This window comes from Colobus angolensis, unplaced genomic scaffold (genome assembly GCF_000951035.1).
Source record: "Colobus angolensis palliatus isolate OR3802 unplaced genomic scaffold, Cang.pa_1.0 Scaffold61, whole genome shotgun sequence".
NCBI lineage: Eukaryota > Metazoa > Chordata > Mammalia > Primates > Cercopithecidae > Colobus > Colobus angolensis.
In genome coordinates, this window is record NW_012119710.1 from 2,851,816 (window position 1) to 2,866,105 (window position 14,290).

The following is a 14,290-nucleotide window of genomic DNA, read 5'->3' on the forward strand; positions in this document are numbered from 1 at the left end:
TATGTCACATAGTCACCTCTAGCTGCAAGTAACCAGTTCAAGGTGAAACATGTTGACATGTTGACTTACAAACAAAATATGGGTAATGTTAGTAAGAAAGAAGAATTTTTTTTTTTCTTTTTTTGAGACAGAGTCTCATTCTGTCGCCCAGGCTGGAGTACAGTAGCACAATCTCAGCTCACTACAACCTCCGCCTCCTAGGCTCAAGCAATTCTCGTATCTCAGCCGCCTCAAGTAGCTGGGACTACAGATGTGTACCACCACGCTGAGCTAATTTTTGTATTTTTAATAGAGACTGGATTTCACCATGTTGGCCAGGCTGGTCTCAAACTCCTGGCCTCAAGCGATCTACCCACCCCGGTCTCCCAAAGTGCTGGGATTACAGGCGTGAGCCACCATGCCCGGCCAATTATTCTTCTTGAATAATTTAATATAGAGTAAACCAGAGGTCTGCAAACTACATTCCCAGTGAACCAAATCTGGCCCACTACTTGTTTAACGTTTAAAAAAATATATTGATATAATTGTACTTTTTGAGTACATGTGATATTTTGATACATGTATATAATGTATAATGATTAAATCAGTGTAATTGGGATACCCATTACCTCAAACATTTATCTTTTGTGTTAGGAGCATTACAATTCTTCTCTTCTAGCTATTTTGAAATATACAATAAATTATTGTCAACTATAATTCTTCTACTCTACTATCGAATACTAGAACTTAGTCCTTCTAAAACTGTATTTTTGTACCCATTAACCAACTTCTGTCTATCCCTCCATTTTTATAAATAAAGTTTTATTGAAATGCAGCTGTACCCATTTGTTTACAATACTACAACAGCAGTGTTGAGTAGTTTCAACATAGACTACACGGCCCGCAGAATCTAAAACATTTATTCCCTGGCCTTTTACAGAAAAAGTTGTCAACTTCTGAAATAGATGGTTGGTAGTACCTGCCACAAGTACTAGAAAAGGAGGACATAATTGTTTTCTGGAAATAACTTACTATTTTCAAAAGAGCATTCCAGTCATAATGAGAAAAAAAAGATTTTTGCTCTGCTCACATGTATTTTGTAGTTTAGTGTTAATTTTTACTTTGAATTATATGTGGGATGAATGAGAAGCCTTATAAACTTCAGGGATTAGGGTCAACAAAGTTCTGAAATTGGCCCTGATTTCCAGGCATTCCTACCCATGGTCTTTCACTCATTCCACAAAGAGGCACTAGGTACCTACTGTGGCAGGCATTGTGCTAGGTCCTGGACAAGGTCAGGATGGACAGACGGATGGTTGGATGGATGGATGGATGGATGGATGGATGGATGGATGGATGGATGGGAAACTGCAAGAGAAAAAGCAAAAGAGACAGACAGGAACAGAGAGATTAGACTAACCAATTTCATGCCTTCTCAATTTTGCCTAGAAAATATGTGTGTGAGGAGGAAATTACATTCCAGTAGGCATGTGGATAAAGGCCTGGTTGCTGCAGCAAAGAGACCCCTTTAGAAGTGTGTAGGTATGCAGGGACATAAGTTGATTTCCCGCAGTCCACAATGGCTAGTGTCTCTGCTCCACAGAATCAGGAACCTTGGCTCTTTCCATCACATTCCTCCACAGTCTGTCCTTGTCCTCATGGTCAAGACTGGGTTATAGATGCATTTGGTTTCCAGGTTATGGGAAGAGGAAGAAAAAGCATGCAGGAACACACTCCTAAAGTTTTAAAGACCTAGAAAGTAGCATATCTCTCCTGTTGCTATAGACTGGAGGTGTCCCTCCAAAATTCATATACTCAAATGAACCCCTAAGCCCCAGTGTGATAGTATCTGGGGATGGGTCTTTGGAAGGTAATTAGGTCATGAGAGTGGAGCCCTCATGGTGGGATTAGTTCTCTTATAAGAAAATACATGAGATCCTACCCCCAACTCCACTCCCATCTATCTGCCAGGTGAAGACAGAAGGAGAAAGCAGTCTTCTACAAGCAGGAAGCAGCCCCTTGCCAGACACCAGATCCACTTGGGCCTTGATCTTGGACCTCCCAGCCTCCAGACTGTGAGAAATAAATGCTTACTGTTTAAGCCACTCAATCTATGGTATTTTTGTTATAGCAGGCTGAACTCACCAAGATACCTCCCTTCACCATCCACTAAGTCACATGGTTCATCTACTCAGAAAGAAGGCTAGGAAATGTAGTCTTTGGCTGGGCAACCATGAGACTAGCTACAATCCACTTATTTTGGATGAATGGGGGAGTGAATTTTGGTAGACAACTAGGAGTGTCTATCACATAGGGTAGGCTCATGAGTCCTTGTTGAACTCAAAGAGTGAGACAGTCAACATCTGTGTATTCCCAGAAGTTCTCAAGCCACATAGGTATAAATCCACTGACACCTAACCTGGGAAGTTAGTTCTGTTCACTGTGACTGGCAGAAATAATTTCCTGCTGACATTATTAGTGGCTCCCAGCCAAGGCAAGAAAATGAGACTACACCCATAAAGGGACTATTACAGCCCTTCAGGTTGATGATCTTATGCTCCACCTCACACCAAATTCACACCCTGGGTAATCACTCTTGGCAAGACCTAAAACTTCACCCTTTGTGGATGGTTTAAATAATTAACATCCCTTAAAGAAAATTCAAAAGCAAATCGTTTATGCAAGGTACACAATTCCTGGGGGCCTTAGACCCCCTAAGAAACATCCTCACCGCTCCTTTCCCTCATAAGGGATAAAAAGGATTAGAATCCAGGAAACTTGCTGTACTGGCCTGTTACAACCTTAATCCAAGGGAGTGACACTAATGACAGAATTTCAGGTATGATGTAAGGTGAGAGACTGGAGACAAGGGTGTACTTTGGCCTCCATAGAGAGCCCACACTGTCCCCCACACACACAGCACTGACTGCCCCTAGGCCTCTCTCAGCGAAGTGCTTCTGGCCTATATACAATATATATCTCTTTCCTCCAGTTCAAGGTGGCAGGAGTCATCAGACAAATTCCTGCTAATGTGCCAAGGACAAGGCCATTCCAGGTCACCAGTGCCTCTCAGAGACAAGTTTGCCCTGTCATTAAATTATTTGTCATGGTGAGCTCTCAGGCATAAGAGAGGAGAGACTGAAACAGGTACGCATTGCTCTTAATAAACCAAAACCCACACCTTCAAAGGAAAATCCCAGAGGTAGACTCTCCAGGTGGGGTTCAGGAGACCAGCTCAGTCCCTTTTAAGCCTTTCTTTCCCCAAAAGGATATTTTGGTTCCAAAAGTGACAAGATAACCAGACGGTATCCTCCAGGTGGAGAACAGCCCATAACTAGGAAGCAGAGTCTCATACCTTGAGGAGGAAGAGGACAGTGCTAGTACCTGGGGCTAGTGGAAGAGGGTAGGGTGTGGGCCGGGCTTGCTCTGGGGCAGCTGTTCACTTCACTGCAGCCTGCAACCCTCCCATTGCCCTACAGCCCACCCAGGACTGCACTCAGCTCCAGTGAAGGTTTGTGCAGTTAGGATCTCAGAGTTTAAATTACTATATAAGTTTTACCTTTTTATTCTGGAAATTTGCAAATGTATACAAAAGTAAGGAAACTCTTATAATGGATCCTCGTGTATTCATGCCCAGCTACAGTTATTAATGGCTTATCTTGTTTAACCTATCGACCTTTTAAAAAAATCTTTTTGAGGTCGGGCGCGGTGGCTCACCCTTGTAATCCCAGCACTTTGGGAGGCCGAGGCCGGCGGATCACCTGAGGTCAGGAGTTAGAGAACAGCCTGGCCAACACGGCAAAACCCCGTCTCTACTAAAAATACAAAAAAATAACCGGGCGTGGTGGTGGACGCCTGTAATTCCAGCTATTCGGGAGGCTGAGGCAGGAGAATAGCTTGAACCCGAATCGCTTGAACCCGGGAGAGGGAGGTTGCAGTGAGCTGAAATAGCACCACTGCACTCCAGCCTGGGCGACAGAGCGAGACGCCGTCTCAAAAAGAATAAATAAATATAAAAAATATTTTTGGTGAGTATTCTGAGTATTTTAAAACAAATCCCAGCTATGACATCATCTTACCTGTTCATTAAATGGCACTAATTAAATGGTGCTTAAAATATTACAATTTCGACGCTATGTTCGACCATACCACCTAGAGTTCTGTTGCAGAAGGTTGGGACCCACAGGTCAAGCCTAGCCCCTTAGTTTTACCATAAAGATAACTCAGGCCGTTGGAGGAAGTGGCCGCCCAACGCAGGTGCTAGAGCGCGAACCAGAGAAGTCGGTCCTCCGGGTTCCCCCGGCTGCCTGGTGAGTGGCAGACCACAGGCTAGATTTCCCGGGCCCCGTTCCTGGAAGGGGCGGGGGACCCTCCCCTCACTACCGGCTGGAAGAATCCGGGCGGTCCCCTCACGCACTTCTGGAAGTGCGCGGCAGGCCAGGGACACAGCCAGGTCCCGGGACGTGCCAGCTGCGGTAACTGAAGCCGGGGTCCCGGGCGGGCGGGGGTACCAGGGACAGGAGAGGCCTTAGAAAGAGGAGGGGGCCTCCGCCCACGACCGTCGGAATCGCCGCCTCTCCGCCGGCACCCCCGGGCCCCTTGCCGCTAACAGGCCGGCGAGGCTGGCACGGTGCCCGGGCCCGGGGCGGAAAGCAGGAAGTCGACCCTGCGGGCGCGGCCCAGGGTGCGGCGCTGCAGGTGCGGCGCAGGGTGGCGAGGCGGGCACCCAGTGCACCGGAGGAGGTGAGCGCCAGGTCGCCTTCGCGGCCCGGGGACAGAGGCAGGGGCGCGGGAGCTGGTGCGGCTGGACCGGGCGGGGAAACAGTATTTTCTGGAAGGGGTAAGAGATGCTGCCTTGAGCCCTTGGAAACTTGGATCCGGGCCGCCCAGAGAACCTCGATGGGAGCACAGGGATGACACACTAAGTCCGAGAGAGGCGGCGTGGCCTCCGGCCTCTGGGAGCGCTGCCGGGAGTCTCGGGCTTGGGAGAGGGCCTGGGGGCGGTGAAAATGGGGGGAAAGGAGGGGACCACAACATCGTTGTGGAAGAATGAGTCGGGCTGGCAGAGGGTCGTGGAGCTGCAACGCGGGGCTCTGGAGGTGGAGGAGTCCAGGCTGATGGAGCGCCGCCCGGGTCCTGGGTCGGGATTCCGGGAGGTGGACCTGCTAGCCGAGCCGAGCCGAGTCGGGGGACGGAGGCTCCGGGGCAGACGGAGATGAGGGTGGGCAGGTGAGGGTGATGCAGCCCTTCCAGGAAGCAGGGCGAGGCTCAAGCACACAGAAAAACCTGTGGCCGCCGAGGTCCCCCCGTCAGCAGCGGACAGCGGATCGCAGGGGCGGGGCTGGAGACTGGCGAACGCCGCCTTTCTGGGGCTGTCGCTTTAAGGGCAAGGCGGGGCGTGCGGGCCCTTTAAGGCCACGTGGGGGCGTGCCAGGAAGTGAGTCCCGGGCCCGCCTCGCGGGGAGTCGGCCTCGGATGTCCGGAGGCTCCTGGGCTGAGCTGGCGACAGAGCCCGGGAAGGCAGCGAGACGTGGGCGCCGGCCCAGCCCCCTCCCGCGTCCGTCAGCCCCAAGTCCCGAGCCCCTCTGACCCCTCCGTAGCCCTCCCTCCAGCTGCGCCCGGCCTCCGGCAGCTCCCTTAACGCCTCCCTCCCACGGCTGCCCATGCCGCCTTCTCGACAGCTCTTCCCACTCTGCCCCGCGTCCTTTTCTTGCACCTTCGCCCCGCGTACCTCCTCCTGCCCGGCCCTGCCATTCCTCTCCCCTTCCTTCTCTCTGCGACCCCTCCCCGTTAGGCCCCAGCCTCTTCTCCCCTCACAGGTCTTCTCTGTCCTGGCCTCACCGCCTTAGCCTATCCCTCCCCCTTGCCCTGTGTCTTGTCTCAGGAGCCCCCTTGGGGTGGGAGCAGGTTGTGGAGCGGCACAACTGGACTCACCCCAAAGCAGAACTTCTCTATCCATGAGGACACTGGGGAGGCCTTTAGGCAAACCCCCATGTTACAATCAGGGCTGCGGCTTGCGGAGAGCACAAGTGAGCTCACTGCCCTGGACTCCAGGGAATCAGAGTTCTGGCCGCGAGGTGACCCAGCTCCTGTGCTACCATGAACAGGGCCCCTCTGAAGCGGTCCAGGATCCTGCACATGGCGCTGACCGGGGCCTCAGACCCCTCTACAGAGGCAGAGGCCAACGGGGAGAAGCCCTTTCTGCTGCGGGCATTGCAGATTGCGCTGGTGGTCTCCCTCTACTGGGTCACCTCCATCTCCATGGTGTTCCTTAATAAGTACCTGCTGGACAGCCCCTCCCTGCGGCTGGACACCCCCATCTTCGTCACCTTCTACCAGTGCCTGGTGACCACGCTGCTGTGCAAGGGCCTCAGCGCTCTGGCCGCCTGCTGCCCTGGTGCTGTGGACTTCCCCAGCTTGCGCCTGGACCTCAGGGTGGCCCGCAGTGTCCTGCCTCTGTCAGTGGTCTTCATCGGCATGATCACCTTCAATAACCTCTGCCTCAAGTACGTCGGTGTGGCCTTCTACAATGTGGGCCGCTCGCTCACCACCGTCTTCAACGTGCTGCTCTCCTACCTGCTGCTTAAGCAGACCACCTCCTTCTATGCCCTGCTCACCTGCGGCATCATCATCGGTGAGTGGCAGCTGGGGCCACGGGGGATAGGGTGGTCATGGGGACTGAAACCCTGAAGAACAACCCTTCTAGGCATCCTAGGACTTCATCTGTCCCAGCTCCTTTGGTGCAGCAGTCATAGAGAAAGCCTGGAGGCACAGAGAGATCAAGTAACTTACTAAAGGCCACCCAGCAAGTTAGGAGCCCAGCCAGGGCAAGAACAATAGTAATAATAATAATAGCAACAGTAGCAAAAGCAACTGACATTTGTTGAGTAATTAAAATGTGCCAGGCACATAGATCTTAGCCATATTAACTCAGTTAATCCTCATAACAAGATGGGATTATAATCCACATTTTACAGATGGAAAAACCAAGGCATAGAGAAGTTAAGTAACTTGTCCAAGATCACCCAGCTAATAAGTGGCAGAGCTGGGATCTGAACTCAAGCAATCTGGCTTCGCAGTTCACATGCCCGACCGCTGTACTCTATTGTTTCTCAAGAGCTCAGGTGTCCTGCACATGGATCCTGCACATGGCGCTGTGCTCTTAGTAGAGGACAATACGTCTTTTAATAAATATACCATCACTCTTTGCCAGCTCAGGATAGCGCCTGAGACAGTAGCAAGCGATATGCTTTAAGAGGCCTCAGCTGTCTTCCCGGACTTGATCCTCAGAAAATAATAATTATTGACAGGGAAATTATGCTAATTATTTCACATATAGCATCTCCTTTGTTCTCCCAGAGATCTCCTGGGTTGTGGCATCACTACCAGTGGTCATCTCTATACAAACAAGGAAACTGAGGCTCAGAGATGTTACGTTACTTGCCCACAGCCACACAGCTAGCAAGCAGCCAGGCTGGGATGCAAACCCATATTAGCCAGACTCCCAGGCAATACTTCTATCCCTTCTGCTCTTCTTGGAGGTTAGAACTGCAGTATTCAATACAGTAGCCATTGGCCACTTATTTAAATTAAAATTAAGCGAAATGTTAAACATTCATTTCCTCAGTTGCAGGTGTTACAATCTGATTTTCTAGCCACATTTCAAGGGCTCAGTAGCCACATGTGGCTGAGGGCTATGGTATAGGACAGCACAGGTTAGATGGGCCCATATTTTTCTGAGCCCCATGCTGGGTTAGAGAGCCTCCAGCATCCCATTCCCTCCGAGTCTTCCCAGGGCTGCATCATCTAGGAATGGAATCTTCATTTGAACCTATGCAGGTTTTTCCTGGTGCTATAAAGTTGATCTTATTTGGCCTACATATCATATTCTTTGCTGGTGGCTCAGAGTCCCAGGCTAGATGCACCAGTTGGTGGGGGAAGGGACCCATCCCATGCCACCTGTCCTAGAAAATGTTTCCCCTTGTTGGGCAACTGCTGGATCTAGGGCTGCTAGGTCTAGGTCCAAAAGGGGAGAGGGGAGAAGGGCATGGTTAGAGTGGGGGAAGCTGCAAGACTCCTCCCTGCCAGAACTCTCCCAACCTGCTTCCACTTCCCCCTCGGGGGAACAGGTGTACCTCCCCTCCTCTCTGTCCTCCTCAGATGCCCCAGGGCTCTTTACTTCATTCCTGCTGACCCTGCCAGGAATGGACTTGGGGGTAGAGGCTCCTAGTTGGAGAATTTGTTTGCAGGAAGGTGAAGACACTAGGGTAACTGGGCCCAAATCCCAAAGGTCATCCAAGTAACCAATGGTGAGGTTCTGAGAATGGTGCATTCACCGGCCTGCCTGATTGGGACAGGGGCTGGGGAGGTGGGTGCTCTCTGCTGACCCACGTCCTGGCCTCCTATCTGCAGTGTTTCCTCTTTCTTCCTCCTTGTGGGGGAAGACAAGTCTCAGGCAACTATTCTAGGCTTCCCCTCCTAGCTCCCCATGTCACAAAATACCCTTCAAAGCTCCTTCTGGGCCGGGCACAGTGGCTCATGCCTGTAATCCCAGCACTTTGGGAGGCCAAGGCAGGTAGATCACCTGAGGTCAGGAGTTCGAGACCAGCCTGGCCAACATGGTGAAACCCTGTCTCTACTAAAAATACAAAAAATTAGCCAGGCATGGCGGCATGTGCCTGTAATCCCAGCTACTTGGGAGGCTGAGGCAGGATAATTGCTTGAACCCGGGAGGCAGAAGTTGCATTGAGCCAAGAGCATGCCACTGCACTCCAGCCTGGGCAACAGAGTGAGACTCAGTCTCAAAAAAAAAAAAAGTTCCTTCTGGGTGAGAGTCACTCTAGAACATTGAGGTTGCAGTTGCTTCTGGACTCAGAAGGTAACCACCAGGAGGGCTGTGGATGCTCTAGCCAAGCAGGTGAGTAGGTGGTGCAGCTCTCTGCCCCCCTCACCCTGCCCCCAGCAGGTCTATGGGTACCCCTTGTGCAAAGGCTCTGTCAAGAAAGAGGAGGGTCAGGCTCTGTGGTTGGGCTGGGCATGGTGGCTCATGCCTGTAATCCCAGCACTTGGGGAGGCCAAGGTGGGTGGATCACCTGAGGTCAGGAGTTCGAGACCAGCCTGGCCAACATGGTGAAACCCCCTCTTTACTAAAAATACAAAAATTAGACAGGCATGGTGGCGCGTCTCTGTAATCCCAGCTACTCAAGAGGCTGAGGCATGAGAATCACTTGAACCCAGGAGGCAGAGGTTGCAGTGAGCCAAGATCATACCACTGTACTCTAGCCTAGGTAACAGAGCAAGACTCGGTCTCAAAAAATAAAGAGAAAAAGAGAAAAGTGCTGCGTGTTGAGTGCCTGTGATGTAGGAGATATCCTGTCTCCTTTAATACAACCACCTCCATAACAACTTTCATTCATTCATTCCACAACTAATAATTGGTAGCTAAACACATGCCAGGCACCGTGCCAGGCTTTGGGGATACAAGTTTGGAAAAGGTAACCTCAGCTCCTACACTCCTGGAGGGCATGGTGGTGACAGTTACACTAGCATGGTAAGGGCTGTGATGGGGCATGCATAAAAGGGGCTGTGGGAGCTCTGGGCGAGGAAGGGGACCCAGGGACAGGGCAGTCTAAGCAGGCCTTCTGGAGGAAGTTTAGAAACTGGGTTTAGAGGAAGAAGTAGGGACAGAACATTCTAGACAGAAGGAAGAGCACGCGCACTTCATGGCTGGACCACAGCGAGACTCACCAGACACGAGGCTGCCCAGTCAGGCTGACTCCACATGGTGCAGGTCCTGAGAGCTGTGGTGAGTGAGTCGAATTTCTCCCGAAGGTAGCGGAGAGCCACAGAGGGGCTTCGTGCCAGGGCACGGCCTGGGCTGATCTAGACTTCAGCATGATCATTCCGGTTGCAAGGTGGAGAGTAGATTGGCTGGAATGGACAGGGAGGTGACCCAGAGAGCTCAGAGAGGTTAAGTAACTTCTCCCGGGCCACTCAGCTTCTAAGCTGCAGAGCCTGATTGGAGGCTAAATCTGTCCCCAAAGCTTTCCCCACTGTCCCGTGTTGCCAGATGCTGTGGCAGGAAGTATAACGTGCATCGTTCAGCCCCTGCCTTCTAGGAGCATGGGATCTGGCTCAAAAGACCAGGCTGTCACCATGGGCAGGGGCCCAGCAGCCCAGAGCAGGCAAGGGGCTTTGAAGGAAAGCGAGGCAGTAAGATTCCAGGTTCTGGGGCTATCAGGAAAGGATTCCCCCAGAGAGGCCAACTTTGACCTTGACAGATGCGTAGAATCCCCCAGAAAGGAGGAGGGTGTTTCTGGCACAGGACATGAACAAGGACACTGAGGCCCAGGGTGAGAAGCAGGGAGACGAGCAGAGAGGCCAGGGCAACCACAGGACAGAGGAAGGGCTGGTAAAGGTTCAGGGACCCCCGCCTGCCATGCCAAGGAGTATAGTCCCGATATATGGCAGAAGTGGGGAGCCATGGAAGCTCTTTGAGCAGGAGGTGACACAAGATGAGAGTCTCAGAGTCACTGCCCCAAATGACACAAGAGATTCTAACTTAATGCTCCCCATGACATCATAGGCTCCCATTCCATGCAAGCAGCAGCCAAGACTTAGACAGTGGAAGTCATTTACCCAGGATCACCTTAAATCGCATTAACCACTAAGTGGCACTCATCCTTCAGAACTCAGTATGTTATTTTCAGATGCCACAGGCCAGCTTATTCGCCCACTTACGGGCTCTCACAGCACCTTGTACTGCTTTATGGACCTCATTACAATTCTTATAATTGTAATTAAAGAAGTAACTGGGAAGCGATTTGTTTTCATGTCTTTCTCCTCTGCTAGCAGATAAGTTGCCAGAGGAGGTTTTCTTGCCCTGAGCCGCTCCGGTAGTCCATGTAGATTGCCTTGCCTGCTGTAGAGACTCTGGCTGTGCTTATTGGAGGGAGGCCTAGGGAGGAGGGGGGAGGGCCGCAGTACTCAGTCTGTGAACTTTGGTGTCTGATCCTCTGTCCTTCCTCCTCATCCCTCTTCCCCACCTTTCCCCCACTCCTCCTCTCCCCACTGCAGGGGGCTTCTGGCTTGGTGTGGACCAGGAGGGGGCAGAAGGCACCCTGTCGTGGCTGGGCACTGTCTTTGGCGTGCTGGCCAGCCTCTGTGTCTCGCTCAACGCCATCTACACTAAGAAGGTGCTCCCGGCGGTGGACGGCAGCATCTGGCGCCTGACCTTCTACAACAACGTCAACGCCTGCGTCCTCTTCCTGCCCCTGCTCGTGCTGCTCGGGGAGCTTCAGGCCCTGCGTGACTTTGCCCAGCTGGGCAGTGCCCACTTCTGGGGGATGATGACGCTGGGCGGTCTGTTTGGCTTCGCCATCGGCTATGTGACAGGACTGCAGATCAAATTCACCAGTCCCCTAACCCACAATGTGTCGGGCACGGCCAAGGCCTGTGCCCAGACGGTGCTGGCCGTGCTCTACTACGAGGAGACCAAGAGCTTCCTCTGGTGGACGAGCAACATGATGGTGCTGGGCGGCTCCTCCGCCTACACCTGGGTCAGAGGCTGGGAGATGAAGAAGATTCCGGAGGAGCCCAGCCCCAAAGAGGGCGAGAAGAGCGCCATGGGGGTGTGAGTGCCACAGGCACCCTGGATGGCCTGGCCCCGGGGCCCGTACGCAGGTGGGGCCAGCACAGCAGTGAAGGCGGTCCCCTGGACCCCAGAAGGATGCTGTGGTGTGGACTGGGCGCTACTTACAGACCCAATCAAAATACGGTGGTTGAGAAGGAACCAGTGTTTACAAATAGTATCAGAAATTTGAAGGAACCAGTGTTTATAAGTAATATCAGAAAGTTGCCAAATCCGTCTCTACCCTCTCGTATTTCTGAGTTTTTGTTCTTCCCGAGGGAGTACCCTAGTGAGAGTTGAACCCCTTCCTTCCGCCTCCAGGGCCTGTCTGCCTCCACATCACTCTGAGGACAGGGACAAGCAACAACCTTGAAGGGACAGCAATGGCAAAGCCACAAAGGCTTCACTGTACTCAGGGGAGATGGCCCCACCACAGCCACCTGGAGAGGGTTGGGAAACCTTCCATCTGCAGTGGGCAGGCAGCCTCACCCTGGGCCCACAAACCAGCCTTCCTTCGGAGGAACGTGTGGGCTGGACTGAGGGAGGAAATGATCGAGTTCCCTCTGAGACCAGCAGATCCCCGGGGGCTGCTGGGCAGTGGCCTGGGAATGGGGTGGATTGTGAGAAAGTGCCCACCATCTGCACCCTGTATGTCCAGCTTTTGAACACGAGGGAACCATGCTTCTCTTAGAGGTTAAGCAGGGTCATTAACATCCTCCCCCCCCCCCCCCCACCCCCGTCCCGTCCCTAACACCACATTGTCCTGCATGGCTCCTCTGGCCCTGAGTGGCACCTGTTCCTCTGGTCTCCCAACACCTGGTTCAGGTAACAGCCTTCTGAAAGCAGAGCCAGGGAGCTGCTTCTCTCTTCTCCCAGTTCTGCCTCCCCCACAGCCTTCCTCCCCAGGTGGGGCTGATGGAGCAAGGGTCCAGACTAACAGCCTTCCACCCCAGCTATGTCTGGCACCTCTAGATCTCTGCAAGGGAGGTGTTATAGCTTGTTCTGAGCCGCTTGCCTTGTGACGGTAAGACACCAGCCTTTACTTTCTTCCCTGAGGTTGCGGCTGACAGGGCCTACTTGGCCCCACTCTTAGTCCAGTGAGCTCCTATATCAAGATGCCGTAGGCCAGGTGGATTACAAACAACAGAAACTTATTGCTCACAGTCCTGGGGTCTGGGACGTCCAAGATCAAGGGGCCAGCAGATTCAGACTCCGCTGAGGGCTGTTTCCCATTCCATAGATGGGTGCCTTCTCGCTGTATCCTCAATGGTAGAAGCACAAACAAGCAAGCTCCCTCCTGCCACTTTTATGAGGACTCTAACCCCTTTGATGAGGGCTCCGCCCCCGTGACCCAATCAGCTCCGAAGGCCCCACCTCCTAATACCATCACGTTGGGGGTGAGAATCCCAACGTGAATTTGCAGGGGGAGGGAGGGATACACACAAATGTTGGGACCATAGCACCCTTCACCGCACCCTCCTGCCCTCAGGGTGGCTTTCGCTCGCTGGCCCTTCTGGTGGGCATTTGGTACATCCTTTCTCTTAGGGTGATTTCTGAGGTTTTTAGTCCGTATAGTGAAAAGCTGGGGAGAGTGGGTCTTCTCCCCGGTCCCTCTCCAGTCCCCTCACAATCCCAGGTGGGTTCTAATGCAGCTGCTGGGGCCTGATGCCCTGAGTTGTTTGTGATTCAATAAAGAATCAGTAAGATCCTGTGTGTGTGGCCTGAGGGAAGAGGCAGCAGGGCTGGAGAGCATTCATGAACAGGGCGGGGGTGGGGCGGGGGCGGGGGACGTGGAGGGGAGCTGGGGACCTATCAGAGGCAGCAGGGCTGGAGGTTTGTGAACAGGGCCCTGGGGTGGTGGGGAGCTGGGGATCTGTCAGGAAGGAGGGCTCATCCCTGCCTTCACCAAGCCCACCCACTAGCAGGCAGCCTTTGTAGGAGCTGGTTCTTTCTAAGGATACCAGGCTCCTTCCTGGAAGGTAGGTGACCAGACTTCAAGTTTCCTATTAGTTGTCATTGTCATTTACTGGGTTGTAGAGGACTATATGCTCTTGCATACGAAGCAGGGCATTCCCCCATTAATATTATAAGTCCTGCTCTTGCATACGAAGCAGGGCATTCCCCCATTAATATTATAAGTCCTGCTCTTGCATACGAAGCAGGGCATTCCTCCTCTGCAAACAGGGAGGACAAAGGAGCCTACAAGACTGGCCTCAGTTGCAAATAGCAGACCCTGGGGGCTTGTTTATATGTAAACATCTTGGAAATTCAGTAAGTCAGGGAAAGGTCAGAAAAACAACAATGTGTCTTGTGACTTGGTGACATTCCACAAATGACGGTATAAAATAAAGCAGAGCGTGTCGTTCAGGGCGGCCGCCATGTTTGTCTTGTCTTGTGTTGTCTTGTGTGTTCATTCCTTTGTTCAGGAAACACACGGACCCCAACACTGGGTGCTTATTGGGGGCCATAGGCTGTGCTGAGTGTTGTACATCCACCCTTTTGAAGTTGTGAAGTTCATCTTCACAACTCTCCGTGGCCCCTGAGGTGAGAGCTGTCACTGATCTCTTTTTTTTTTTTTTTTTTTAACAGATGAGGAGACTGAGGCTCAGAGAGGGCCCCAGGAAGGAAGAGGCAGGAGGAGGATTCAGAGGTCTGTGCCTTCAGAGCTTGGTACCTAACTGT

General features: G+C 52.4%; 1 protein-coding gene across 3 annotated transcripts; it reads left to right on the forward strand.

Annotated features, from left to right (window-relative positions):
• The first annotated feature begins 4,383 nt into the window (after window positions 1-4,383).
• On the forward strand, window positions 4,384-13,314 carry SLC35C1 (solute carrier family 35 (GDP-fucose transporter), member C1). 3 transcript variants are annotated; one of them, XM_011963288.1, is made up of 3 exons: window positions 4,384-4,819; window positions 6,087-6,613; window positions 11,056-13,314. In XM_011963288.1, the coding sequence occupies exons 2-3, from the start codon at window positions 6,118-6,120 to the stop codon at window positions 11,613-11,615; spliced, it is 1,056 nt and encodes a 351-aa protein (XP_011818678.1). In that variant the 5' UTR covers window positions 4,384-4,819; window positions 6,087-6,117; the 3' UTR covers window positions 11,616-13,314. The 3 variants fall into 3 exon arrangements, with proteins under 3 accessions (XP_011818678.1, XP_011818679.1, XP_011818677.1); XM_011963289.1 differs by having other exon boundaries at window positions 4,384-4,722; XM_011963287.1 differs by having other exon boundaries at window positions 4,708-6,613.
• The last annotated feature ends 976 nt before the right edge of the window (window positions 13,315-14,290 follow it).

Bases quoted from the DNA above. Each gene is read 5' to 3' on its own strand.
- SLC35C1 (XM_011963287.1), top strand. From the start codon at position 6,079: ATGAACAGGGCCCCTCTGAAGCGGTCCAGGATCCTGCACATGGCGCTG. The intron at 6,614-11,055 runs GTGAGTGGCAGC...TCCCCACTGCAG, and splicing joins CACCTGCGGCATCATCATCG to GGGGCTTCTGGCTTGGTGTG.